General features: G+C 35.1%; 1 protein-coding gene across 2 annotated transcripts in view; it reads right to left on the bottom strand.

Annotated features, from left to right (window-relative positions):
- LOC145243871 (endoribonuclease LACTB2-like) overlaps window positions 1-27,905 on the bottom strand; it is a 72,398-nt gene that overhangs the window by 14,990 nt on the left and 29,503 nt on the right. Inside the window, exons 4-7 of one of the 2 annotated variants that reach the window (XR_013862967.1) lie at window positions 22,837-22,939; window positions 12,231-12,455; window positions 11,397-11,478; window positions 4,790-4,933 (exon numbers count right to left, since the gene is read on the bottom strand). Coding sequence is in view for 1 of the 2 variants with exons in the window: in XM_080106942.1 (XP_079963068.1) it covers window positions 11,397-11,478; window positions 12,231-12,455; window positions 22,837-22,939 (410 nt within the window). In the remaining variant the exon portion in view is untranslated. The remainder of the gene's footprint in view (window positions 1-4,789; window positions 4,934-11,396; window positions 11,479-12,230; window positions 12,456-22,836; window positions 22,940-27,905) is intronic. The other variant, XM_080106942.1, reaches the window with a different exon arrangement.

Here is a 27,905-nt window from a genome sequence, read left to right as displayed (position 1 = left end):
ATTTATTCAACATATAGAAAATTAGATAATAGTGTTGTAGTTATGATTGTGTAAAAAAAGAATTAAATGATTTAAGTAAAAAATCTTTACATGAATGTATGAAAAGTAAATGCGATAAATTGTAAACAAAAAACTTGGTATTGGTTTTATAAAAATGAAATAATTTAATCGAATTATTAAATAATATAATATTAAGTAAATTTAAAAGAAAATTAAAAATTATATAAAAATAAATTAATAACTAAAAGGAAAATAAAAATGATCTGAAATGAAATCAATAAATTGTTTTATTGTAAAATTGTTTAAAATAGTAATTAAATGATTGAAGCTCTTTGTTATGGCATAAGTCAAAAGAATGTGTTTGAGAATTTTATTTAGGGTTATAAAATATATTGTTAGTCAATAGCTTTGCATGAGTATTGTCAAAAAAGATTATCTCATATATGAAGCGCAAACGTCTGTTAATGTGTGTGTTTGTCAAGCTAAAGGTAAAAGAAAAGTTTATATAAAATAAATAAAATAAAAATTAAAGAGGATGAGGTAGCATGATTGAAAGTCTGTAGTCATTACTAAGTAGTACAGGTGAAATGATGCTCTAGGTGAGAAAAAAAAATGTGAGCACACATTTTATTTTGAAATAAATTTTAATAAATTACTGTTTAGCTTGTAGAAGTTAAAGAAATGAAGCAAATAAAATAATCGGAAAAGATTTTCCAAAAATATTCTTTAAAGAAATTTTCCAAAAATTCTCAAAATATCAAGAAAAAATATCAAAAATCATTTTGTTGTAGGTTGGTGATCTATTCATCCAATTTGCTAGCAGATGTCTTCTGCGATATGGGCATATTTTAAACACTACAATATTGTCCCATTGACTACCATATATTAATTCAGTGTTCAGACAGTTGGTTGACTGTGATGAGAGAACTTCTAAGATACATAATTTTTGTGCACAAGTTATATTTCTTAAAGATGATGAAATGTCTACTGGCGTTCCAAGGAATCTGTACACTAGATGCATAAGAAGTCAATATTATATTTGAACGTTTCTGATATCAAAAAAGATGCATTATATGCATAAATCATTGCTTAAAATTTCCTCATGTCATTCCAATACATTTTTTTCATGTGATTTGGCATGTTGAATATGTCAGCTTTGTAAATCTATAAAAGTGAGAATGGAAAAAAAAATGGAAGAAAAGGGGTTAAAATTGAAAAATTGGTCCTTGTGAGTCATTGGATTTTTATCCGTTTTCAAATGTTTTACAAATGCGCATGTACGGCTGTGAAACATGACAGCTTCTTTATGCTAAGAATAAGAAGGTTTGAAAATACTTCGTAAGATAGTGTCAAGCTGGTCTGCAGGTTATCATACTTGACTCATTGTCTTTAGGTTTTGGTTTCGATCTCAGCTTGTGCATTTTTTTTTTTTTACTTACAAGAAGTGAACTGTTCAGAAAGAAACATAATACCCACATGCATATGTTTCAGTTTCTGTATTAATTAAAATATATTTATGCATATTTTACTTATGCTTCAGATTTTTTATATCTTTAAATATTTATTCATGATGTTTTGTAGAGAAAAAATTGTTTATGCTTTTAACTTTGCAGAACATGCTTGAGTTTTGCAAAGAGAAAGAAAAAAATGCAATAACATCAATGTTTGCTGCATTTTTAGTCAGGAAGCTGATATCTTCAAGAAGCACCAAATATATACAAACAGGGTTGAGAGGAGGGTAAAGTGTTTGAATTTAATTTTAACAATTGATTAAACCACAATCAAAAAAGAAACATCAAATTTTCTATTTTAATTTAAAAACTAGCCTGGGTGCCTGGCGTTGCCCAGATGTTTGGAGGTGTGTGTTGAACAAAAAAAAAAAAAAAGTGGTAGTAGGCAGGCAGACTCGAACCCGTGACACGAAGGCAGAAAAGAAAGTGGAAGAAAATCTGACGTCTCCATGATGCGACAGGAATTGTAAAGCGTTCAAATTTAACATAGTCAATCAAAAACAAAAGATGACTTGCAGAAATGGCAGCTTTTAAACTTCCACGAAAGCAAATTAGACACAAGGTCGTTTTTAATGTGGAAGAAAGTCAGCTCCCCAAAAAAGGGAGCACTCTGGCAGTATCCAAATAAATAGTAATTGTCTCAGTATGAAGGGTTTCCCCTACATTGACTAAGGACCAATTACAGAACAGATACTACTCGGCCCGAAGACGAGGCATTTGAATAGTTTCGCTTTATTTATACGAAAAAGATAAACAAACACAGGAGATGACGGCACGGTGGAAATTTTTTTTTACCTCGATCACAAAAAGGGAAGAAAGGATGTCCGTTTGCGAATGCGAGATCTGAGAAGTATGTAAAAACTTCTCACAGAATTTAACAGACGTGAGAAGACATACAAATGTTCGCGTCCATTTTACCCTTTATCTAATAGAATAGCGGGGGTGCCTGACATTGCCCGGGTGTTTGTAGGTGTGTGTTGAGCAAAAAAAAAAATAAATAAATAAAAAGTGTTAAAAGCAGACAGGCTTGAACTCGTGACGCGAAGGTGGAAAAGAAAATGAAAGAAAATCTGACATCTTATCGCTAGACCATGACGCGACAGGAAGTGAACAGCATTCAAATTTAGAGATGTCAATCAAAAACTTGCAGGAATGGATAGTTAAGTGAATGAGTTGGTAATAAGTAAAGAATCACACACATGCAGAAATGAAAGTTACTTTTATAGCTAGCTGAAGGCCAGTTAAGCTTCCCGACGTTTTATTTATTCCCCCCCCCATTGTTGGGGAAAACCAGCTCCTCCCAAAAAAGAAGAACTCTGGCAGTGTCTTAATGAAGAGCAATTGTTTGATATGAAGGGTTTCCCCCACAATGATCAAAGCTAATTGCCTTCTTGACATCTCGGCCACAAAGGCCAGGTGGCACTGCTGTTTGCTTCAATCAGTTTCTCTTTTATATTAAAAAGACAAACACTGGAAGCCAGGGATTTTTTTTTTTTTTTTAAATGTGATCAAAATGAATATAGAGATGACGTCCGTTTTCAAATCGGAGATATTATAATCTAGAGAGTATAAGGAAACTTCTCCAAAATAGTAAACGACGCAAGAAGCTCGGCAAAATAAAGCTTTTCTTGAACATATACAAACGCTCATGCCCATTTTGCCTTTATTTTATAGAAGTGGGTGATTGGCGTTGCTCGGGTGTTAGGAGGTGTGTGTTGAGCAAAACAAAAAAAAAGTGATAGTAGGCAAGCAGGTTTGTAACCTGTGACGTGAAGGCGGAAAAGTGAAAGAAAACCTGACATCTTACCGCTATGCTATAATGCAACATGAATTGTAAAGCGTTCAAATTTAACAATGTCAAAAAGTTGACTTACAGAAATGGACGTCTGGCTTAAGTTAAGAATCACACACTTAACTCTGGCTGTAGGCCAGTTTCTGCTGTATCTGTTTCCCCACGATGTTGGAGAAAATCAGTTCCCAAATGAATAGCAATTGTCTGATATGAAGAGTTTCCCCCCCACATTGATCAAAGCTGATTGCCTTTCTGGAGGTCCCAGCCAGAGGGCCAGGAGACTGCTGACTTTGCTTTGATTAGTTTCACTTTTATATGAAAAAGACAAACATACACTGAGAACTAGGAACTTTTTTTAAAAACTCGATCAAAATAAAGACAGAAACGACGTCTGTTTTCAAATCGTAGACATTATAATCTAGGAAGTATAAAGAAACTTCTCCAAAATAATAACCTCATCGATAACCCCCACCAGAAAAGCCTTTCTTGGACATACAAAAACGCGCGTGCCACTTTTGCCTTTTATATGATAGACTAGCAGGGGGGCTCGGTGTTGCCCGGGTGTTTGTAGATGTAAACGAAAAAAAGTTTTGGTAGGCAGGTAGGCTCGAACCGAAATCCTTGAGGTGACAGGGAAAAATAAAAGCCTGATAACTTACCACGGCGCCAAGACAGAGATTTGAGAATGGTTGAAATTAAACAATTAAAAAGTTAACTGACAGGTACGTAAATTCAATGAGGTCAAACATCATGCCATAGGAGAATGAAATTCCGCCCTTAACTTTGCCTGCAAGCCAGTTTTTTTGGTTTGGTTTTGTTTCCCTAAGATGTTGGGGGGGGGGGGGAACCAGCTCCCCATAAAAAAGAGGAGTGTCCAAATGAATAGCAATTGTCTGATATGACGATTTTCACTGCATTGATCAAAGCTGATTGCTTTCTGGACGTCCCCGGCGGAGAAGCCGAGGAACTGCCTTCGCTCCATCAGTTTCACTTTATTTATACTAAAAAGCCGAACAAACACATGACAGAACGGAATAGCGCAAATTTTATAAAAGTCGATCAAAATAAATCTAGACACGACGTCTCTTTGCAAATCATAGATATTATGATCTAGTGGGTATATAAACAGTTGTAAGAAATAGTAAACCACCAGAGACCCCCCCCCCAAAAAAAAGCCTTTGCTGGACATACAAAAGTGTGTGCGCCACTTTTGCCTTTGTGTGTGTGTGTGTATAATATATATGTCTTTGTACACATAAATCCTAGACAAAAGAAAATAGATTTACTGAAAAAGTTTACCACATTACAATAATTGAGGAAAATTTTTTTTTTAATTAAAAATTTTAAAAAAATAAAAAAATAAAATAACAATTAATTGAACGTAACAAAAATCCTCTCCCATGAATTTGTAAATTATGTTAGTTTCTATTTTAGTCAAGTAAATGTTAGTATTATTAAAAACAAAACAAATAAAATAAATACTCGCCTTAGATGATAAATGTGAATCTTTTATTAGAATGAAGAACTTTATTGTTTAACCATTCGATAAAACAAAGATTTTTTTTTAACTACTAGTTGCGATGTCACCTGATGCGAAAGTGAGATTTCTGATTTGTTTCCATTTTTGTTTCTACATGGAAAGAAAATATATTTAGTAGTAAATGAAAATGTATTAGTGTTTATGATTAAATAATTTTGTTTCTCATAATTTACATTTGTTGCTAATAAAAAAAAAAAATGGCAGCCACCAAAAAACAATATTACTTGTCAGTATTTTCTGAAAGAAATTAAATCAATTAACATTTTATTGCCCTAAAAAGATGGCAACAGGATTCACAAGAAAAACTAGCTATTCAGAATTAAATAGTGATTTTGTAGGCAAGAACGTATCAATGAGAAATTCGGAGAAATATACCGGCTTCACATTCATAAGAAAGAAACGTTTATATACATTTTTTTGGTAAGAATATATTTTTTCAATTATATTTCACTCTTTGCGTATACCAATCCTTTTTGTTTAGAAGTTCAATGTATCCTAAATATAATAGAGCATATATAAAAGAATAGCAGTATAGTTACATTCCAAGATCCAAATATTTTTCATGCAAAACAGCTCCTCCAGCATGTTATTATGTCAGTACATTTTTTGCAGAAACAAACAGTTATTGTTATGTCAATACCATCTCTTTTCATATATTTATATTTTTTATATTAATATTAACAAAGATGGCTGCCGAAACACAGACACGATGTTAAGTCTTTTATGAACTTTTTTTTTCTTCTTGCAGCATTATATTGTCATGCATTTTTTTCATCTAATCAAAGAATTTCTAATTTTTTCTGAAGAGTATATGTAATGAAAAGAGATGGTACTGACATAATTATAACCGTTTATTTCTGCATAATGAAACAGATCTGTAAAAGATGTACCAAAATTTTAACATGCTGGAGGAGCTTTTTTGCATGAAAAATAAATATTTGGATCTTGGAATGTAACTATATTGTTATTTATATATATATATATATATGGAAATATATTTTATTCACTTAAAAAGCTCAATGTAATTACAGAGCATCTATATGCTTTCTCTCTCTCTCTCTGTATATATATATATAAATACACACACAGTTACAGATAGCTGCAGAGACACATTATCGACAGACAGGAACAAATGATTTTTCAGATTCAAATAATTTAAGAAAAAAAATTTTTCAAGTGGTTATCTGTTTCTGAATTCGGTTTTGGATTTTAGAAGATATCAATAAGAATAATATGCTGAAGAAATAACAATGAGACAGAAAATTAAATAAAATGTGTAATTTGCCACATCTGGGCTGGTGTATCTGCCACTAATCTCCCATTCCTTGATAGGGTTCCAAAAATAGTCGCCAACCTAAAAGGTTCTGAACTATCAACTAAACTCCAACCTCTGTCCCATCGCCAAAACGTGGAAACCTTATGCCTGTTTTACAAGTATTTTGATGGCAATTGCTCTGAAGAAACCCAACAAGCAGCAAAATCCCACTCCTATACTGTAGAAATCCCCAGATGCCGTAAAGCCTTCTACTCGAATAGCTTTTTCCTCTCAGACTGCTGCACTTTGGAATTCCCTCCTAGACTCCTGCTTCCCTGACTGTACTGACATGCAGAAATTCAAGCATAATGTAAACAGACATCTGATTGCCCAACTCCCTAAATAGTATCTCTACAAATCTCTTCCCAAATAGTAGCCTCTAATGACTAAGCTGTTCTGTGTCTTATTTAGAGTGAATTGACAATAAATAAAAATAAAATAAAAAATGTAAAAAAAAATTAAGATATTAAGAACTGAGGTGAATAAAGATATTTGTGGGGGGGGAGAGGGATAATGTTCTAGCTTGAGAAGATAAGGTTTAGGTAAAAAGCAAATTAAAACATGTCAAGATGTTGGTATGAAAACAAATGTTTTGGTTCAAAATGAACAAAATCTCTGAATCAAAAAACAATCCAAAGGGTTTGTTTTTTTTTGTTTGTTTTTTTTTTTTTTTTTTGAAGGAGATGGACACCAGTCACTGAGGAATTAATATTTCTTCAATCAGAGAAGAAAGTGAAATGTTAAATTATTTGGTTAAGATGGTTGTCAGCATAGTTTTAAGAGTAATATACAAGGTGTTCCAAAAGATGCTGATGGATCTGAAATTTGAATTCAACCAAAAGTAGCACTCTACGATAAATATCCGCTCCTCAGTGGTGTAATATGATGACTTTGGTAGGGCTACTCGAGATGCTCTGAAATCTTTTTTTCGCTGGTTTGCTGCTTTTGTTGTTCCATCTTATATCTGATCCATTCAGCTTCTTTTGGAACACCCTGTATAATGCCATGGAGGTCCAGGATAAAGTGCGTTTCAGAATTGTTGCAGTCTTTTATTTAAGAACTGCATTCTCTGCTAAAATTCAAAATTTGACATTTTCCAAACGCTGGTTTCAACTTTAAACAATGTTGAGTGGATCAGAATTGAAGATTTGAGAATAACAGGACAATTATGTTTCAAGAGGTTTATGGTTAGAGACAGCTTTGCAATGAACTCACTTCTGATAACAGGAGTAAAACTGAAGAAACTCTGGACGTTGATTCTATTTATTGAAAAACAATTGACTTGCACCAGGAATCAGCTCTTTGGCACAGATGGAGTTCAAGACTCCATCGTGTGAGCATCAACATTCCTAATTTCATTTTTTTTCTATTTACCAAAAAGAGAAACTGTGCCAGTACTTTGACATCCCAGACACTGTGGCATTAGACACTTGAAGTGTCTTTAAACAAACCTCTAGTCTTCATACATAGGTGTAAAGAATTCAAATTTAGCGATAAGAATTCTGCAGGTTTATGATAAAATAGGTGCATGTTTTCAAGTTTGTTTCAATGGAATGTGCTTAGACAAAACTGCTGCTCTAATGTCCTATCAAAGTAAATATCCCCAACCAACCTGACAAGCAGAAAAATCCCATCCCTTCACTATAAAGCAGGGGTTCCCAAACTGGGTGTGCAAGACGATATTTCAGGAGGTGTGAGAAAAGTTTAGATAGAAAACAGGATATTGTTACTCTTTTGTGTTTTTGTTTCTTTATGCAACATACTTATTTCTTGCTTTCAATTTTGGGTTAAGCATTTTGGGTTAAGCGGCCATTTAAATACATGGCTGAATAGATTTAATACAACCATATATTTAAATGTGAATTCAGAAATTTGAGGGAAATTTCTTGAGTACAGACCAAAAAAAAAAGTTGGGAACCACTGCTATAGATGTTCCCAGATGGTGAAAGATTTTTTAATCCGATAAATTCTTTCCTCAAATTGCTTTGAAATTTTTTTACATACTCCATCTATCAATATGCAGAAATTTAAATGTAATGTAAATAAACATCTCACCTAGCATGACCTTATAAATCTGGTCCCTACTTCACAATAACATTTTTTTTTTTATTTTTACATCTCAGTGGAAATGTACCTTGTTTGGGGTGAAGTAAAAAAATAAAAAGGCAGATGTGGGGCTTTCATCTGCAGTCATACCTTTGCTAAATTTTGGAAAATAATGGATGGGTTTGGTTCATGTTGTGTTTGTGTAATTGCATCTATCTTTAATATCACCTGCCACATGAAAAAGGAGTTGATCGCAGGATCAAATTGGTGTTCAAGCATCTCTTGGAGGACATGTGAAGGTTGTATGCTCAAGGTTCAGATGTCACCTAGAGACTGTGATAGAAGGTCATAGCAGCTTCTTTAATTTAGAGGATTGTTTGTCAAATACAGCTAACAGATGCATTTTAAAATTTTGTGAAGAACCAATTATTAGTGAACATGTTTTTCTTTAAAAAATAAATAAGAAATTTTTCTTTCAATCTCAAATTTGTTTCAATCATCCTGAAAAATTGTTGTAAAAGTTTAAAAAGTTGGACCTAAATAACATTTAAACTGACAAATCAAACTGATTCTGATTAGCAAACTTTCATTTTTTATTGTTGAACCATGTTTTTTTATTTATTTATTTGCTATTATCATCATCTTCATAGTTGTTATTAGGTTGTTGCAAAAACAATATTTTCTCACATGTTACTTCTTTATATGATTTCTGAATTAATTCATTGATATATATATATATATATATATATATAGCCATGTTATCTATCATTTTGAAGCGTTTTTCACTCTATCAAATTGTGTTATTCGTTACCGTTCTCAATCTCTTCATTCATTTTTTTTGCAGCGTTGACAAAATTCAAATCCGCATGATTTTCTTGTTCCACTTAAAACTAAGCTGAAAAGCTGCTGAGACTGTCTGTGATATAAATACTGCATTTGGCCCAAGAACCACTAATAAACATGTGGCACAATGGTGGTTCAAGAAATTTCGCAATAGTGACGAGAGCCTCGAAGATGAAGACGGTCGCGGCTGGGAGACTGCAGTTGATAATGAACATTTGAAAGCCTTAATTGAAGCCAATCTTCGCAAAACCACATGAGAAGTTGCTGTTAAACTCAAGGCTGACCACTCAACAGTCATTCACCATTTGAAGCAAATAGGGAAGTCAAATATTTTGGATAAATGGGTGCTGCATGAATTGAACGATAATAAAAAAAAATCGTTGTTTTGAGGTGTCTTCTACACTCCTTCTGCACAACAAAAATGATCCATTTCTCAAATGGATTGTGACGTGTGATGAGGAGTGGATCCTCGACGACAACCGGCAACGTTCGGCACAGTGATTGGATGGCGGAGAAGCTCCACAACACTTCCCAAAGCCAAAATTGCACCAAAAAAAGGTTATGGTGACTGTTTGGTGGTCTGCAACCAGTTTCATCAATCACAGCTTCTTGAATTTGGGCGAAACGATTACGGTGGAGAAGTACTGCCAACAAATTGATAATATGCATCAGAAGCTCCAACATATGTGCCCGAGATTGATCCCATCATATTGACCAATTCTCCTCCATGACAACGCTTGCCTGCATGTTGCTCAACTAACCCTGCAAAAGCTGAATGAATTCGGCTATGAGACTATCTCATCCGCCATATTCACCGAACCTCTTGCCTACTGATTATCACTTTTTCAAGCATCTTGACAACTTCCTGCAGGTAAAATTCTTTAAAAGCCGAGATGATGCCAAATCAGCCTTCAATGACTTCATCGCTTCCAGAACTTTGGATTTCTATGCTAATGGGCTGAATAAACTTGTTTCTTGTTGGCAAAAATATGTTGATTCTAATGGTTCTTATTTCAATTAATAAAGTTTATTATGAAAGTAGTTATGATCTTTTGAAGTTGAACATCAAAAAACAACATCATTTTTGTACCAACCTAATATTTCACATCTCGGCCAACTCATCTTCTGGCCTTCTTCAGGTGATAAATAAATACACAAATTACTCATCTCAAAGGATTTTAATAAAAGAATAATCTTTAATAATACCATGCTTTTAATGATATACATTGTTACAATTCATTTCAAACATTATGTGAACGTATGCATACAACTGGTAATATGGAAACATAACCGAAAATCAAAATGAGCAAGAGGAATAACTCATGTTTTTGATTAAAGAATACAAAAAAGATTTATCACCATTAAAAAGATTTGTCACCATTTTTTTTTTGTATAAGTTAAAAATGTGCAAACAAATAAAAATCTTTAATTAAAATGATTTCCCTGCACCCTGGGTAGGTACACATAGTGGTTAATTAAAGAAAATAGGTTTTAATTTTATCTAAAAAGACCAAAATTTAATTCAATGTAACCTGTAAACAAAGGAAAATCCATTGTATAGATCACTTTTAAAACACAAATATTTGACCTTATCTTCACCTCTCTTTCTTTTACTGCAAATTCATGTCGCACTCTCTGCGTCTCTCTCTGTAAACTTTCTCATCATTAGCCATATACCAACACATAAATTTCTCTTCTCTCCTCCATCCATTTCAACTCTTCCTCCTTTCTGTTTGAATGTTGTCTGCTGCTGAACTAGATGAATCCCTCTTTCTCATTATTTCTCTTTTTTTGCTGTCAACTCCTGTGCCTCTCTCTCTCTCAACTAACATAACACGCTCTTTCTCACCATTTCCAATATATGAATATGCCTGAATTACCCTCTCATCTCTATTTCAATCTTTCTCATCCTCCTGAATATGTCTGCTGTTAGCTGATAAGACACAATCAGATGTGTTGCTATGGAAACTAAAATGTACATAGTTGTATTAATTAAACACTTGATAACATTTCAAATGATATAGTAACGAAAAATAAAATTTAAATTTCGCTTATCCTAACTGTATTTATAGGTGGTCTTTCTGTTCGAGGATGCAATTAAAACAAGGTTCTATACCAAGATCAATTTTGTATTATTTTTCTAATAATATTGTGAGATCTATGTTTGTACAAAGCATTCATATACAGCCAAGATAATTTTAATAATAACTTGAAAATTATAGAAATTTGCAAATAATAACAATGGAGTTCAGGGGTGGGAGCAGAAGTACACATGGGGAAGGGACCTCATTCATTTCCAGGTGGACCTGTTGGTATTTACTGAAACAAGACATATATATGCTTACTTACCTACAACGTTTTCTTTTACTAATTTGTCTAGATGCAAGACAAGGTTTTTTTCAGCCGCAGTGTGCAAAGATTCATTCAAGTCCTGAAAAATAGTTTCAAACATCAAAATGGGTTTGCAACTTTAGTAAAACTAAACTTTGGTATCGTGCTAAACTCTAAGAAAAAAAAAAAAAAAAAAAAAAAATTTATTAGAAACTCCAAAAGTATTTATCATATTTGTATTAACTTTAGCATGAAAAGCTCTTGAAGGGTGGGTGTGGGTGAATTTTGAGGGATCCATTCACTTTTTCAGAGATTTGGTATTCAACAATCTAAATCTTACTCCAGCACAAATAAAAATAAAAAAAAATCTTTTTTCCTCATTAAATCCTCTCTTTAATTTTTTTAACAACTCCCTTAAAAATTCCACCAGGAAATAAAACATCTGGCATCCTTTCAGTTTCATTTCTTTTTTTATATTCTTTCCCCTCATAACATCACATACTCACCTTATCTCTAACTCCTGTTAAGTCGTGACAAGTGAGGGTGAAGAAAGTCGAAGACACATCTTTGAAACAGACAATCTAACACCGTCATTCGTCTTGCCTACTTTTCTTCTGTTGTTGCAAGTCAGTTAACACAAGTTTGTTTCTGCTTAGATTTTTCAGAAATCTTTTTGCTTTGCCTTTTTTCTCCTGATTCTTTAAAACTCAATATTCTTTCTTTTGAAATTATTAATTAAATCTGTTCAACACATATGATATTCTTTAACTAAAAAGTTTTTTTTAAATACTTTCAAGAAATACTTTTTTTTTTTTTTTTGGAAAAAAGGTAAAATAATTTCAAAATATTTACCTTGTAAACATGTGTCCTGATTTCTGACAAGTTTAAAGATTTGGGAAGACTTTCTTTTAAAGAACTGATAATCTGTGACTCTCGAAGTTCCCTGTGTTTGATGTAATTCTTAACATATTCAACCGGTTCCTCAACTAATGGTCCATGTCCCGGATAGATTAGTTTGGGATTTAGATTCAAAATGACTTCCAGAGATTTCATGTAATCAGATAAATCTTCCATCACCTGTAGAAGACGAAGAAAGAGAAAAGCAGAAAATAGATAGAAAATAGAATAGGAAAGAAAATAGAATAGGAAAGAAAATAGAATAGATAAAATGAAAATACAAACTTTTATAATTTCTTTTCTTTTAGTTGTCTTATAGATTTATGGCATATCAACATTTTGCAGGACATTTAATACCAAAACAAAATATTTATTGAAAACGATTTGTTAATTGCTTTTGTCTGCTTGTTGAGTTTTATAGCATGTTGGTTCTTCATTAGATGGTTTTATCGTAAAACCTCTTTCCAAATGTTTTATCAATTAATTTCTTTTATATGCAGGTTTTATAAGTAATCTCTAAAATATATACATTTTATTTACATGATAAAACCCTGATAATTACTGCCACTTTGGCTTATAACAGATCTGAACATAAATATAAGGTATGACCCAACAATCCCTAACCCGTTCCCAAATTTGAGCCTAACCATCAGATTCAGTTTCATGTTTGGATTCAGTTTGGATTCTCTACTTAGATGCAGCAGGCAGCGCAACTCATAGCTTCTCTGTATCTCACTCCCTATCGCAAATTGTTACTTTTCCAACCCGCTTCCCTGATCAGAAAGATCAACACGCATCACTATTAGATCTGTTTTTGACCACAGTTCCTGATGATTGTGTAACGAAAGCCGACAGCCCACTTGGGAATGCTGATCATGCGGTGATAATGGTTGAAATCGCCCTAAACTCTAGACCCAAAACTGAAGAGCCAGTGCTCAAAATAACGAGATATTATAAAAAGGCTGACTGGGAAGCTATCAGAGATCTTATCAGAGACGCCCCATGGGGAAATATTTTTTCTCTTCCTGCTGAACAGTGTGCAACCGAGACCACTGAATGGTTCAAAACTGCAATCGAAGCGCATGTTCCCATGCGGAAATTCTATAGCAAGCCCCACTCTCCCCAATGGTTTACTTCGACTTGCGCAACTGCCATTGCTCAAAGGCAGCATGCATTCCGCAGGTTTAATCGACATAAGTCCAGTTCAAACAGACATAAGTACATAGAAGCTAGAAGTAACGTTAAGAAAGAAATAGCGACAGCTAAGAGGGAATTTACGGAAACCACTAAAAAACGCATCGAAGCACAAAAACTAGGAACTCGTGACTTCTGAAAAATCTACAACAGTGTAGTAAATAATTGGCAATCAACGATTCCCCCACTAACCAACAATCACGAGGTTCTTTGCTCAGCAACCGAGAAGGCTAACATGCTTGCCAGTCGGTTTGCCTCAAACTCCACACTGGACCCTCTAAACCACCCCCTACCTCAATTTCCTATGCGGACAGACGCCACGCTAGACGATCTGAAAATCACCCCTGCTCAGGTGCATGCTATCATAAAAAACCTTGACACTTCCAAAGCATGTGGACCCGACCTCATCCCAGCTGTGCTATTAAAAAAGTGCTCAGCCGAAGTCGCTCCAGTTCTCTCCAAACTCTATAACAAATGCCTTAATGAATCTTGCTTTCCAAGCTGTTGGAAAACTGCTTCTGTAGTACCAGTATTCAAGAATTCTGGCAAAAGAACTGACCCATTAAATTATCGCCCTATTAGCCTCCTCCCACTTTTTGCCAAAATATTTGAGACCTTAATTAACCATGCTCTAGTCCAGCACCTTACAGATGCTAAACTTCTGACCGACCATCAATATGGATTTAGACAAGCCCTTCCACGGCAGACATCCTCACTGTAATCTCTGAACGCATATACCATTCACTGGACAAAGCGGGAGAGGGCAGAGCGGTTGCTCTAGATATATCTAAGGCTTTTGACAGGGTATGGCATGAGGGTCTCCTCAGGAAGATTAGATCTTACGGTATCACTGGTAGAATACTTAACATAATTAAATCCTTCTTAGATAAGAGAAAAATCCAAGTTGTCCTCGACGGTCGTACATCTAAACAATATGATATAAATGCGAGAGTGCCCCAAGGATCTATCCTTGGACCTCTGCTGTTCCTGACATTCATAAATGACCTCCCCGACAAGATTGCCTCTGAGATGGGTATATATGCTGATGACACCACACTCTATAGCAGGCACGACAGGAAAACAAACGAACATATATCTAAAGTAATGGCAGAAACACTAGAGGATGACCTCCAATCAGTAGTGGAATGGGGACAAAAATGGATGGTAACGTTCAATGCCACCAAGACAAAACTGGTTTCATTCAATAATTACAAGAAACCTTCTCTACCACCTATAGCAATGGCCAACGACTCTTTATCTGAGAGTACGTCTCTCAAGCTCCTTGGCCTAACGTTCACAGGAAACATGAGTTGGAACAATTACATCGAGGGCATTGCCAGGGCCGCTGCAAGGAAGGTGGGCTCTCTCTACCGTGCTAGAAAACTTCTAACACCCGAAAGTATCCTGTACCTCTATAAGGCCACTATTCGCCCATGTATGGAGTATTGCTGTCATATTTGGGCCGGTGCATCGGCTACTCGCTCCTTGACAGGGTTCAAAAGAGAGTCGCAAATCTGATAGGCCCTAAACTGGCATCTAAACTTCAGCCTCTGTCCCATCGTCGAAACGTTGCATCCCTCTGCCTGTTTTTTTTTTTTTTTTTTTTTTTTTTTTTTTTTTTTTTTACAAAGGCATCACCACATTATCAAGGCCCAGAGGCCACTCAAGGATAAGGGTTAAAGAGTGTACAGTAGAAATTGGTCAATATAGTAATCATTAGTAATGAAAATTTGGTAAATTTAATAACTTATATGGAACGGCTCATCAAGAACTTATTTACTTTAGACTTGAACACAACCATATTGTAGTCAGCCGGAAAGCAGGAAAACGGAAGACAATTCCACAGGCGTGCAGTTCTAAGAAAGAAGCTTTGTTCATGGAATCTACGTTTAGGTTTAGCCACAGATAAAGAGTGGGGGAAATTATTGATAGTGTTTACAGCTAGACGAGTGTTTCTTGTGAAAGTTTGGCGAGGGGGGACCAAAGATTGAAGCTCAGTGGAACACTTTCCATGAAAATAACGATACATCAGAGACAAACTCGCAACATCTCTTCTGTGAGATAGAGGTTGCAAGGAGGAGAAAAGGACATCTCCTACGAGGCTACGAAGTCTATTTTGAACTCTATCAAGGCAGGACAAGTCCTTTCTAGCAGCTCCTGCCCAGATGTGGCAACAGTATTCCATCCTTGGACGTACCTGGCTCTTATATAGGTAGAGAATAGCATCAGCAGTGAGATATCTACTGGATCGATAGAAAGATCCCACCATTTTTCCAGCGGCCTTGGCAACAGATTTGATATACGTGTTCCATTTAAGATCAGGAGTAATGGTCAAGCCCAGAAGCTTGTCAAAACTTGAGGCCTCCTGAAGACGAGAGCCATTCATTTCAATTGATGACAAATGTGGATTAGAATGTTGATGATGTAAAGAGAGAAGCTTGGTTTTAGATGCATTAAAAGTAACCAGCCACTCCTTTCCCCATTGTACTACGTGCTCAAGATCAGAGGAGAGAGAATTGGAGAGAACTTGGTCGTTTACTGTCTTAGATGTGGTACCATAAATGGTAGTGTCGTCAGCATAAATGTCTACAAATGATGTAAGGATATGATTTGGAAGATCATTAATGTAGATCAGGAAAAGAGTTGGGCCCAGGATGGATCCCTGAGGGACACCGGCATTAATACTGTGAGCTTCTGATTTTTGCCCCTCAACTACTACTCTTATGAGCCTATCAGAAAGAAATGATTTAATAATTGAGAAGACTTTTCCAGCTATACCATAGCTAGCGATCTTATGAAGTAAACCTTTATGCCATACCCTATCAAAGGCTTTAGATATGTCAAGAGCAATTGCTCTAGAAAGATTGCCACCGTCGAGAGATTTGCTAATCCTATGCGATATAACTGTAATGACATCTGCTGTAGATCTAGCAGAACGGAAACCATATTGAGTGTCACTAAGAAGGTTATTTTTGTTGAGATGGTTGATTACTTCTGTATTTAACACAGATTCTAGCAACTTACTCATGACGCACAGGAGACTTATTGGCCTGTACTGAGAGGGGGATGAGCGATCACCTGAATTCTTAAATACAGGGCATACTGATGAGGTTTTCCAGGGAGATGGGAAACTATTCTCCTTAAGACAACGTTTAAACAGTTTTGTAAGTATGGGCGCTAATTCAGGTTGAAGTTTTTTGAGTACTATAATTGGAATACCATCAGGGCCAGTTGCTTTACTCGAATCAAGGTTTTTGATTAGCTTCGCAACATCACGTACAGATATACGTATATCACATAGCGTGTTTTCTGATACAGGAGGAAATATTGGGGGTTGGCGGTCTTGGTCGCAAAGGGTAGAATTTGCTGAAAAGTTCTTGACAAAGAGTTTGGCTTTGTCTGATGCTGACGAGATTACCTCAGGTCCATTGATAATAGTTGGGATGGAGCACACGCTTCTGTTCAGGATTCTGTTTGCTATTTGCCAAAACTGGTGGGAACCAAGCCGCTGCTCAGCTACTTTGGACTTAACAGATTGAGCATACAACTCTCTTGCGTTCCTTATTACTTTCTTACAATGGTTGCTGGCAGTCCTGAAAACGGCTTTAGTTTCCATACATCTATTACGTTTGAAGCAGTGGAAAAAGTGATTTCTGTGCGCAATGGCAGCAGCACATTCTGGAGAGAACCATGGCTGGCTGTTAGGTTTTTTCTGAAACTTTTTAGAGGGTATGAAATGGTCAATACCTACAATTAACCATTCAGTTAGGTCTAATACTATAGAGGACACATCCTTTTTAAACATGGAATGCAGAGGTAGATCAGATATAAATGTACGGAAGCTATCCCAGTCAGCCTTAGTGTATCGATATACTGTACGATGAAGAGGTACATCTGGGGACTTATTACATTTCATTTTTATCTTAATTGATACAACAGAGTGGTCGGAAGATCCAAGAGGCGACAGAACAGAAACTGAACATAGTTCAGGGCAAGTTGTGAGAAAAAGGTCTAGTAGGCTCGCATACTGGCCATCATTATCGGGCACACGGGTAGGTTCCTGAACAATCTGAGTGAGGTCATAGGCAATGGAGAAATCATGACAGAACCTCCCCTCATCATCGGTCTTGTTTGAGTGGGTCAACCATTCAACGTTGTGAACATTGAAGTCTCCACATATATGAATGTTAGCTGAAGGATAAGTAGAAAGGACTTGGTCAATTTTCTCAGATATGCTTTGAAAGATAGTAACTCCACTGTTGTGGGGGCGATAGAGAGTAAATATAAATGCAGTAGTGTGAGCTAAAGCAACCCGGAAGCACATATAGGGTAAGTTAGGATCTACCCTGGAGATGTCCCTCCCACATGGAAAGCTATCTTTAATATAGGCACATATTCCATGCCCATGGCGATCTTGGGGGTCAGATTTAGAAGTTAAGTTAGAGTATCCTGAAATTGCAAACTCATCTAGGGAAATAGCCTGTCCAATGCCAGTTTCACTTAAAAATAAAAGGTCTGGTTTAGTCTCCTGTAATTGGGTTTCAACCTCTGGAAGGTTAGAACGAAGACCCCTGATGTTGGAGAAGGAGACATGGTAGTAGGGGTCTACGTTGGAAGTTGGGGAACCGGGTTTAATCGTGTATTTTTTCTTGAAACTTGTCATGATGAAATTTTGGAATTTGTGGACTAGGTCGACAGATTTACTTAGAGCAGGACAGAGAGGGGAAATTAAGAGAGAAAAAGAAACGAAGAATTTTTTTTTTTTTTTTTTTTTTTTTTTTATTTGTAGTTAATGATAAGGTAAAGCCGTAACAATTACCCACTAGTATGGCATCGAGAGGCCCCACCAGAAGCTACTGCATGGTCCAGAATCCATTCACCAAATGGCAATACAGCAGCCCCAGTACTTTGCACCTGCTGATAGGACAGCCTCCTTAGTGGTTAATCCAAGGTTCGGGTCCCTGACTATCAGGCGGATAACGTCAGCCCAGACAAAACGTTTACCTCCAGCACCCTTACTAGTGACATGGCTACAAGGATAGACATAGAAACAGAAATTTTCCGCCATCTCAGCCAACTGTTCGCAAAAATACTGCCAACCTAGAAAACAGCTTTTTTCTTCTCCCTTTGTCCGAAAAATCACTCATTTAAAAAAATGAGGACTGAGGGACAAATAAGAAGAAGCGAGAGTAACTGGAGCTGCCGATAACGCATCCACAATGCGTTTTCTACTCTCCATTAAAAAAAAAAAAAAAAAAAACTATTAAGTATTGTACTTAATAAAAGTCCAACGGACGTGTTTAAGGGAAAGTATGGTGATAGATTCCCCTCACACGAACTAAAAATGAGTATAATTCGTAATTTTTGCTATCAACTCGGTGGATAAATAAACATATGTACGAGGAAAAAAAAAAAAAAAAAAAAAAAAAAAAAAAGGCTAGCATTTAATAAAACAGAAATACACAAATTAAATACTGAAATAAAATGGAGTTGTTAATATTTTAAATCTAAAATAAAAAGCATGATTGAAATCACTTATCTCAACAAAAACAATTCCGTCTCCAAATTGCAAACTGTGTTGAAAGAACTTCAGTTAGTAGCGTTCAAAACATTTTTTTTTTTTAATTAGCCGTTAATAGAAAATCGTGATTTTATTCTGAACTTAAGCTAGTAACGTTGTTCTACAAGTATTATAATGGTGAATGCTCTGAAGAACTGCAATCACTTGTGCCCCCACGACGTGAACACCCTCGACAGACCCGACAAGCTGCAAAATCCAACCCCCACACTGTAGAGATCCCTAGATGTAAAAGATCTTTCTACTCCAGTAGTTTCTTCCCCAGAACTGCTAGACTTTGGAATTCCATTCCAGGTCACTGCTTCCCCAACTGTACTGACATGCATAAGTTCAAGTGCAACGTGAACCAACATCTCGCTGCCCTAATCCCTACATAGTACCCCAGTAGATGTTTCCCCTGATAGTAGCCCCCTACACCAAAGTGGCAGTGTGCCTTGTTTGGGGTGAAAATGTAATAAAAAAAAAAAATTTTTTAAATGTCATACCAAAGACAACCTCTTGCGGATTATTTTGATAATGAAACAAATTTTTTTTAAATTATAAATAGATAAATATATTATGAATTAAGTAAAAATTAAAAGTATGACAAGAATAAAAAATTAGAAAGAAATTATGGATGAGCGAAAGACTGAAAGAAAAGAAACTAAATTAGGAAAGAAACTTTAAAGAAATTTTCTTAACTAAAAAAAATTTAGAAAAAAATGTAAAAATAAATAAAAGAATATTTTAGAATCTAAGGGAAATAATCACTTCTGGAATAAAATTGGATGATCGCGACAATAAAATATCGTTTTTTTTTTCTATCCAAATTTTTGCTCAGTATCATGGAGAGTATAGCAAATAAATAGAACCTATGATCAAAACCGAACAAAAAAAAAAAATAATTATGAATTTCAAAAATGAGCAACAATTTTTCTATAAACTATCGATCAACTAATTCAATTGGTTAAGGAAATGTTTTATGGAAACTCAAACACACAACTGCATCTGAAGTAATGGGGAGGAAGGTGGGGCAATAAAATCCAATGAATTTTAATGAGGGAAGTAAAATAAAAAAAATCCAAACTATAAATTCTGGGAAAATTTCAAAGTCACACAATATTTGAAAAATAGGTCAGGAAAAATCCTTTTGTTGTGCAGAATAATGAATGCAGTTTTTAAGAAATGTTGACAACACAAAATGAGATCAGTAAAAAAATTTCTTGTTAAAAAGAATTACAAATTCAAGTAGAATCAAGGAATGTCAGTACCAGACAGGAATAGTAAGTATTGTATATAGGAAGACGTTGACAACTCTTTGCAAGACCTACAAAAACCTAATGCCATCATCTCTCCTAACAGGAAATATACATGCAACTGCTTGTGAATTTCATACTCCCATGAAACTTCCTTCTTCAGAGGAAGTTGGTTCAACCTGCCTAGGGTGAGTGCCACTTCAGTACGGTACATAACTCTCCCAAGAAAAAAGAAAGTTGTTTAGCATATGAATAATCAATTCCATTTTCTATTGTTTTACCACAAGTTTGAACTGCAAAATAGACTTCATAGCTTAGTAGGGGATGCCCTTTTCTCTTCCCTGCAACCTCTTTCTCACAGAAGAGACATTGTGATCCTGTCTCTGCTCTATCGTTATTTTCATGACAAGTCTTCATCTGAATTCCAATCTATGGTCCCCACCTTGCAAAACTTTCATGAAAAGCCCACGTCTATCTAAAACCGCTATCAATAATTTCCCCAACTCTTTCTGTGCCTAATCCTAAACGTATATTCCACGAACAAAGCTTCTTTCTTAGAAATACACGCCTGCAGAACTCTCTTCCACTTGCCTGCTTTCCAACTGACTACAACATGGTCGTCTTCAAGTCCAACGTAAACCAGTTCTTGATGAGCTGTCCCTTCAAGTAATTCAATTTATCAAATTTCCACTACTAACGATTATTACAATATTGTCCCATTGACTATCGTCCACTCATTAAACCTTATCCTCAAGTGGCCTCCGGGCCTTCATAAGTAGTGTCTCCTTTGTAAAAAAACAAAAAAATTCTGACTGCAATACAATACAAAATGTATTTACTACTCATTTTGACAAGTATTTGACAAGAGAAGATAACTTGTGATATGACTACCTTACAATATTGCCATATTATGTGTTACTTTTATTTAGAAAAATGTTTTAATTATTGTTACTTTGAAAGTCAAACAAAACTGAAAATTATAAATGAAAAACAAACAGCTGGTTTGTTTTTCATTTATAATTTAGGATAATGATTGTCAACAAGAAGTCCCTATTCACTTGCCTCCCCATGAGGGCACAGTTTAACATAAGGTTTTTCTAATGTGAGGGAAATTCAACTCTCAAAAAAATAGTGTCGTCAATACTTCTCAAAAATGAAAATATCTCAGATGACATGCAATTAAACCATCCTTCTTCAAAAGGAGGAGAAAAGGCTCTGGAGTATGATCTAGTGAGACTGAATAGATACTACCCAACAATAAGTCTGTATAACAAACAGTGTTCAACACCTGGATTAATTTGTAACATGGTTGTTACATTTTAATGGACCCAACACGTTGTATGCAGAGAGAGTCGCAAAAGAACAAAGGAAAGAAATTTGATTCAGCTTCTTTTTTTTCAGTTTTAACAAAAAGCATTTATTAACAGTACTTTCCAAACCACGCCTGCATCGTGTGTTTTAAAGTTCCTCTAGTCTGTCATGTGGTTAACAAAACTCTGCCGTCTCAACACATCTTCCCACGTGGTTCCAAATTTCTCTGCTTTTCTTTTCCTTCTCTTCCTTCATTATGACATCACTTCACACCACGGCTTGATTATTTGCATACTCAAGATGTCGCTGTTGCTACATATACGTCAGTGTCTTCGTTATATGATCAGATGATCATTTTTTCTGCTTGCTGTTCTACCTGGCTGATTAGATGAAAATGGTTGGTTGAGATTCATCATAGGGGAGAGGTTTGTGACTGGATTATTTCTTCTCGCCAATAGTTAAACACAAAATATATTCCAACCTTAAATAGACAGAATTCTTTATTAACATATTCAGCAAGAGAAGATAACTCATGACAAATCATGATTTTTTTGTCATATCACACATTTTCGTTAAATTTTTTTTAATTATGTTATATAAATTTAAAAAAAAAAAAACTTGGAATACTGTACATTTAAAATTATAGTTATCTAAAAAAAGCAAAAATACAGAAAAATCTTTATGGTGTATGTGTTCATCATGGAACCGAATGCATTATATTCCAAAAATCATGTGATTTGATCAAGTATTTTTTTTTAAGAAAATAAAATTTTACGATTTTTAGCAATTAAGTACTTTTAGCAGTCATTGATGGCCTCTTATTTATGGGGAAATGGAGAAATCTTGTTAATCGAATTGAGTTGTCCATCCTTAAATTTTAATACAATCTAAAATATGTGGTGCCTACTACCTGTCCCATCCAGCTAATCATAAAATTTGATTTTCTTAAATTAAAATTACTTGAACAATTTACATGATTTTTGGAGTATGACATCTTCGTTCTGTGATGGGTACATATATCAAAGATTTTTCTGTATTTTTTTTTTTAAATAAGTGTAATTCCAAATAAGAACCCTTATTAATTATCAACACAACAAATCTGCTTAACATGAAATTAGCATTTAAAATACAAGAAAAATAATTTTTGTTATTTATTGAAATCGGCAAGTTGCTATAATGATCCTAACGAAAAGAAAAGAAACTGATTTTGTGAATCGCATGATATTTTGTATTATATACTTACAGTTGTGCCTTCGCCGAGGACAGTATCACCAGAAAAAAGAGAATTTTCTTCTTCTAAGAACAGCACCAAATGATCTTCGCTGTGACCAGGTGTGTAATATGCTCTGCAATCAAGAGGTTACAATCAAAAACAATTAGATTTGAAAAGAAATAGCCTATCTACAAGCATTCATGAAAATCAGACTATTATAGTTATGCATGGTCCAAACAATCTATACTTTTTTCCCCATCTATAATATAAATCTCACCTTTCTGTTTAAATGTATGTATGTATGTTTGCCTAAAAGTTTCGACAGCGGTGATGGATTTTCACAAGATCAGTATTGTTTTGAAGCTTGACCCTTCGGACAACAAATATCGAAAAATTGGCTAAAAACATTAATTCTGTCACCCTCAACTGGGCACTTTTCAACAGGGATGGGTCGCTTTTTTTGCCGATATTTTCGAAAGTCATCCCCTCTATTCGATGTGACTGGCCTTAATTTAACCTTCGCAACTTCCAGTTTGGTGATGGGCGCAATGGCAAAAATGTCACTTTTTCTTCATGTTCTTTTCCTCCTTCACGATACGGGTTCAAACTTGCCTGCCTACTACCACTTTTTTTTTTTTTTTTTTTTTGCTCAACACACACCTCCAAACACCCAGGCAATGCCAGGCACCCAGGCTAGTCTCTTTCAAATACTAATCCAGTCTAAAAATCCCTTTAAAAAAAAAGTGGTTTGTTATAAATGCTCATCAAGTTAGGTTTTTAGTGAGATTTTAGCAGAAATGGTTGAAGAAATGGTTAGAGTGTTTGCTAATCCAGCTGGATGACTTATTCTGGCCAAAGTCATACCAAAGGCTTAAAAAATGATATTTCATGCCTCTTTGTTAAACACTAATAAGGTGAGGATCAAGGGTAAGTGGAGCAATAGAGGGAAAAGAGTGGCACCCTCTTTTAGTAAATAAGAATGTTTTTTTATTAATTAGTAATATAGATGGATTGGAGTTGGGGTAAATCAGTAGACAAAACAATTAAAAATCTCTACATTTCAATCAAACAATAACACATGTGAAAAGTTATTCTGTAACCGGGCATTTTAACTATATAATGGCTCTATATATAGTAATTATATTTTATATATATATATATATATATATATATATATATATATATATATATATAGTTGGGCGTACATAAGTTTCTAACACTCGATGTACAAAAATGTTTTCTCTACTTTATATAAATAATAAATAAAACAAATACATATAGTTATAAAAACATGGTTGAACACATTTTATTTGTTGAATTTAATACAATCCTAACCAACAAAGAAATCACATTAAAAAAGATACAAGAATAGAGTAAAAGATAAGCCACTCAATTGTCCCACCGCCGCAATGTTGCATCCCTGTTCCTGTTTTACAAATATTCTAATCAAATGTGATCTGATGATGAACTCGCAGCATTTGAGCCGTCTCAACATGCATACTCTCAACTAATCCAACAAGTAGCAAAATCCCACCCCTTCACTGTTGATGTCTTCAGATTCTGGAAAGCCTTCAACTCTTTCTTCCCTCGGACTGCTAGAATTCCCTCCCTGTTCCTTCTTCCCTGTACTAGCCTGCTGAAGTTTAAATGTGATGTAAAGAAACATCTCACTGCTCAACTTCCTACAGTCCCCACAGAGTAGTTACAGCTAGGATAAAGTTGTTCAGTATGAAGGCAGATCACATAAAAATAGTGTTCCACTTTATATAAAAAGAAATATGCTTATTGAAATATGACGTTTCTGAATTTTTGAGATGAGGATTGGTTATTTGTATTCATCGGACTACTGTTCTCATCTTGAGTGTGATTTTTCACAACGTTTCGGTCGATGTAATCTCTGATCTTCTTCAGCTGAATCTTGTCAAACTCGGGAATTTGGACGGATTTTGAGCAGAATCCTTAATTTACTTTATGGGGGTAGCCTGCCGTTGTTCCGTCAAACATGACTGGATAGAGGTCCTAAGTAATTTGCAATTGTATTTTTCGGTCGCTCATACTAAGGATTGAACCTTCAACCTTCAGGAGAATATCACTTTTACAATTGATTTTTCCAAGCACTCTAACCACTGCACCATTGCGGACAATTCTAGTATGAATTTTAGAAGCCTTAAACATATTTTTATTTCTAATTGTTAATATCACTAATTATTACTAATTACTATATATTAACATATAGTAATTTATCTTCAGATTCTGGAAAGCCTTCAACTCTTTCTTCCCTCGGACTGCTAGAATTCCCTCCCTGTTCCTTCTTCCCTGTACTAGCCTGCTGAAGTTTAAATGTGATGTAAAGAAACATCTCACTGCTCAACTCCCTACAGTCCCCAAGCCTCTTCCATAGCAGACATCCTCACTGTAATCTCTGAACGTATATACCATTCACTGGACAAAGCGGGGGAGGGCAGAGTGGTAGCTCTAGATATATCTAAGGCTTTTGACAGGGTATGGCATGAGGGTCTCCTCAGGAAAATTAAATCATACGGTATCACTGGTAGAATACTTAACATAATTAAATCTTTCTTAGATAAGAGAAAAATCCAGGTTGTCCTCAATGGTCGTACATCTAAACAGTGTGATATAAATGCGAGAGTGCCTCAGGGGTTTATCCTTGGACCTCTATTGTTCCTAATATTTATTAATGACCTCCCCAACAAAACTGCTTCTGAGATGGGTATATATGCTGATGACACCACACTCTATAACAGGTATGACAGGAAAATAAATGAACACATAACTAAAGAAATGGCAAAAACACTAGAGGATGACCTCCAATCTGTAGTGGAATGGGGACATAAATGGATGGTCACATTCAATGCTGCCAAGACTAAACTGGTTTCCTTCAATAATTACAAGAAACCTTCTCTGCCACCAATAGCAATGGCCAGTGACTCCCTGTCTGAGAGTACATTTTACAAACTGCTTGGTCTAACGTTCACAGGAAACATGAATTGGAACAATCATATTGAAAACATTGCCAGGGCTGCTGCGAAAAAGGTAGGCTCTCTCTACCGTGCTAGAAAACTACTGACACCTGAAAGTATCTTGCACTTCTATAAGGCCACCATTCGCCCATGTATGGCGTATTGTTGTCACATTTGGGCTGGTGCATCTGCTGCTAGTCGAGAGACTAGCAGCAGATGCACCAGCCCAAATGTGACAACAAGGTTCAAAAGAGAGTCACAAATCTGATAGGCCCTGAACTGGCATCTAAGCTTCAGCCTCTGTCCCATCGACGAAACGTTGCATCCCTCTGCCTGTTCTACAAGTATTTTAATGGTGAATGCTCTGACGAACTGCAGACACTTGTGCCCCCACGACGTAGACACCCTCAACAAACCCGACAGGCAGCTAAATCCCACTCCCACACAGTAGAGATCCCTAGATGTAAAAGATCTTTCTACTCCAGTAGTTTCTTCCCCAGAACCGCTAGACTCTGGAATTTCATTCCAGGTCCCTGCTTCCCTAACTGTACTGACATGCAGAAGTTCAAGTGTAACGTGAACCGACATCTTGCTGCCCAAATCCCAACATAGTGCCCCAGTAGTTGCTGCCCTTGATAGTAGCCCCCTACACCAAAGTGGCAATGATCCTTGTTTGGAGTGAAAATGTAAAAAAAAAAAAAAAAAAAATTTTTTAATCTATATTATATATTAGTATTTTACTTATGACTTGTATATATTATCTATTGTTTATAATTACTGGTTCCCATATATTAAATTCTATACTAGGTCTACTTAGCAGTTGGTTATTCCCCAGCATATGTGCTGCTCCTTTCAGTCGTCTTACTCTCCACTGTTCCTCTCTGTCTATAATTTTTACTTCGTCCCATAATGGTAGATGGTTTCCCTTTTCCTTCCAGATATGGTCAGCTATACCCAACTTTTCTGTCTCTCCATGTACTACGGCTTTTCGATGTTTTTCTAACCGTACTTTCAGTGGACGACATGTTTCATCTTTTTATAGTTTTCCACATTTACATGGGACTTCATATACACAGTTCTTAGTCATGATTTTTTCTGTAGGGGGTTTGGCTCTCACAAGCTGAAGAAGGTCGGAGGTTACATCGAACAAAACATTGTGAAAATCACTCAAGATGAGAACAGTAATCCGATGAATCCAAATAATACACTTATTGCAAATATTTCAGAATATTCCATTAAAACCATATAAACTCTAATATTGAAACCGACATCATTATTACTATCATCATAAACAAAAAGTAAATGATTTTCAACTTCGCAAAACGAAATCAACATTTAATTTTTGTTTTACTCTTATTAATCAAATTTTTTTTAATTATCTTAATTTTTTTTTTAATTATTTTAATTTTTTTGTTAATTATTTCTATTAGGTCATCCCATAAGTTTTGCCCGGATTTTTAATTCTTTGAAATTTAATAGTAAATGTGAATGTCTATAATGAAACTAAATCTGTATTATATTCATCTTTGTCAGTTTCACTTTCTCTCAAAAATTACTAGACCGATCTGGCTGAAATTTTGTATAGACATTTGTTATGATGAGGTGCAGCAAACTAAGTATTATGGTATCTGTTTGATGCACAGTTAGGGATAAATAGGGATTAGTATTCAACATTAAAATTAGCACAAATTTAACCATATTCAATCAATTTACCATAAGGCATTTATTCTAAGTAAATGGGCTATAAATTTTACCAGTTTTAAATGGGTTAAAAAGTATAATTTAATAGTATTTTCTTAACTAAATGAACTTATTATTTACAATTGTACTTTTCTTACTAATGAGCCGACACCGATGAAGACTAAAATCTTCTTGAGAATAAGGGTTAATGAAGTGAATAGATTGTCAACTGAATGATGAAAAATATTATGAGAGGGTTGAAAATGGTAAACGGAAAAACTTGATTACTTATGTAGATAGGTTATAACAAATCTTTGTTTATATTGGATTAGAAAATGACCATATACAACCCACAAGGAAGCAATCCTGTAATTATAATGTTCTTTGGATGAATAAGAAACTCTGTTCATGGAAATTCTGTTTTATGTTAGGCAAATG

This window comes from Euprymna scolopes, chromosome 22 (genome assembly GCF_053919585.1).
Source record: "Euprymna scolopes isolate OS-2025 chromosome 22, ASM5391958v1, whole genome shotgun sequence".
NCBI lineage: Eukaryota > Metazoa > Mollusca > Cephalopoda > Sepiida > Sepiolidae > Euprymna > Euprymna scolopes.
The sequence above is the reverse complement of the archived record's forward strand: the minus strand, read 5'-3'. Positions and strand labels throughout refer to the sequence as shown.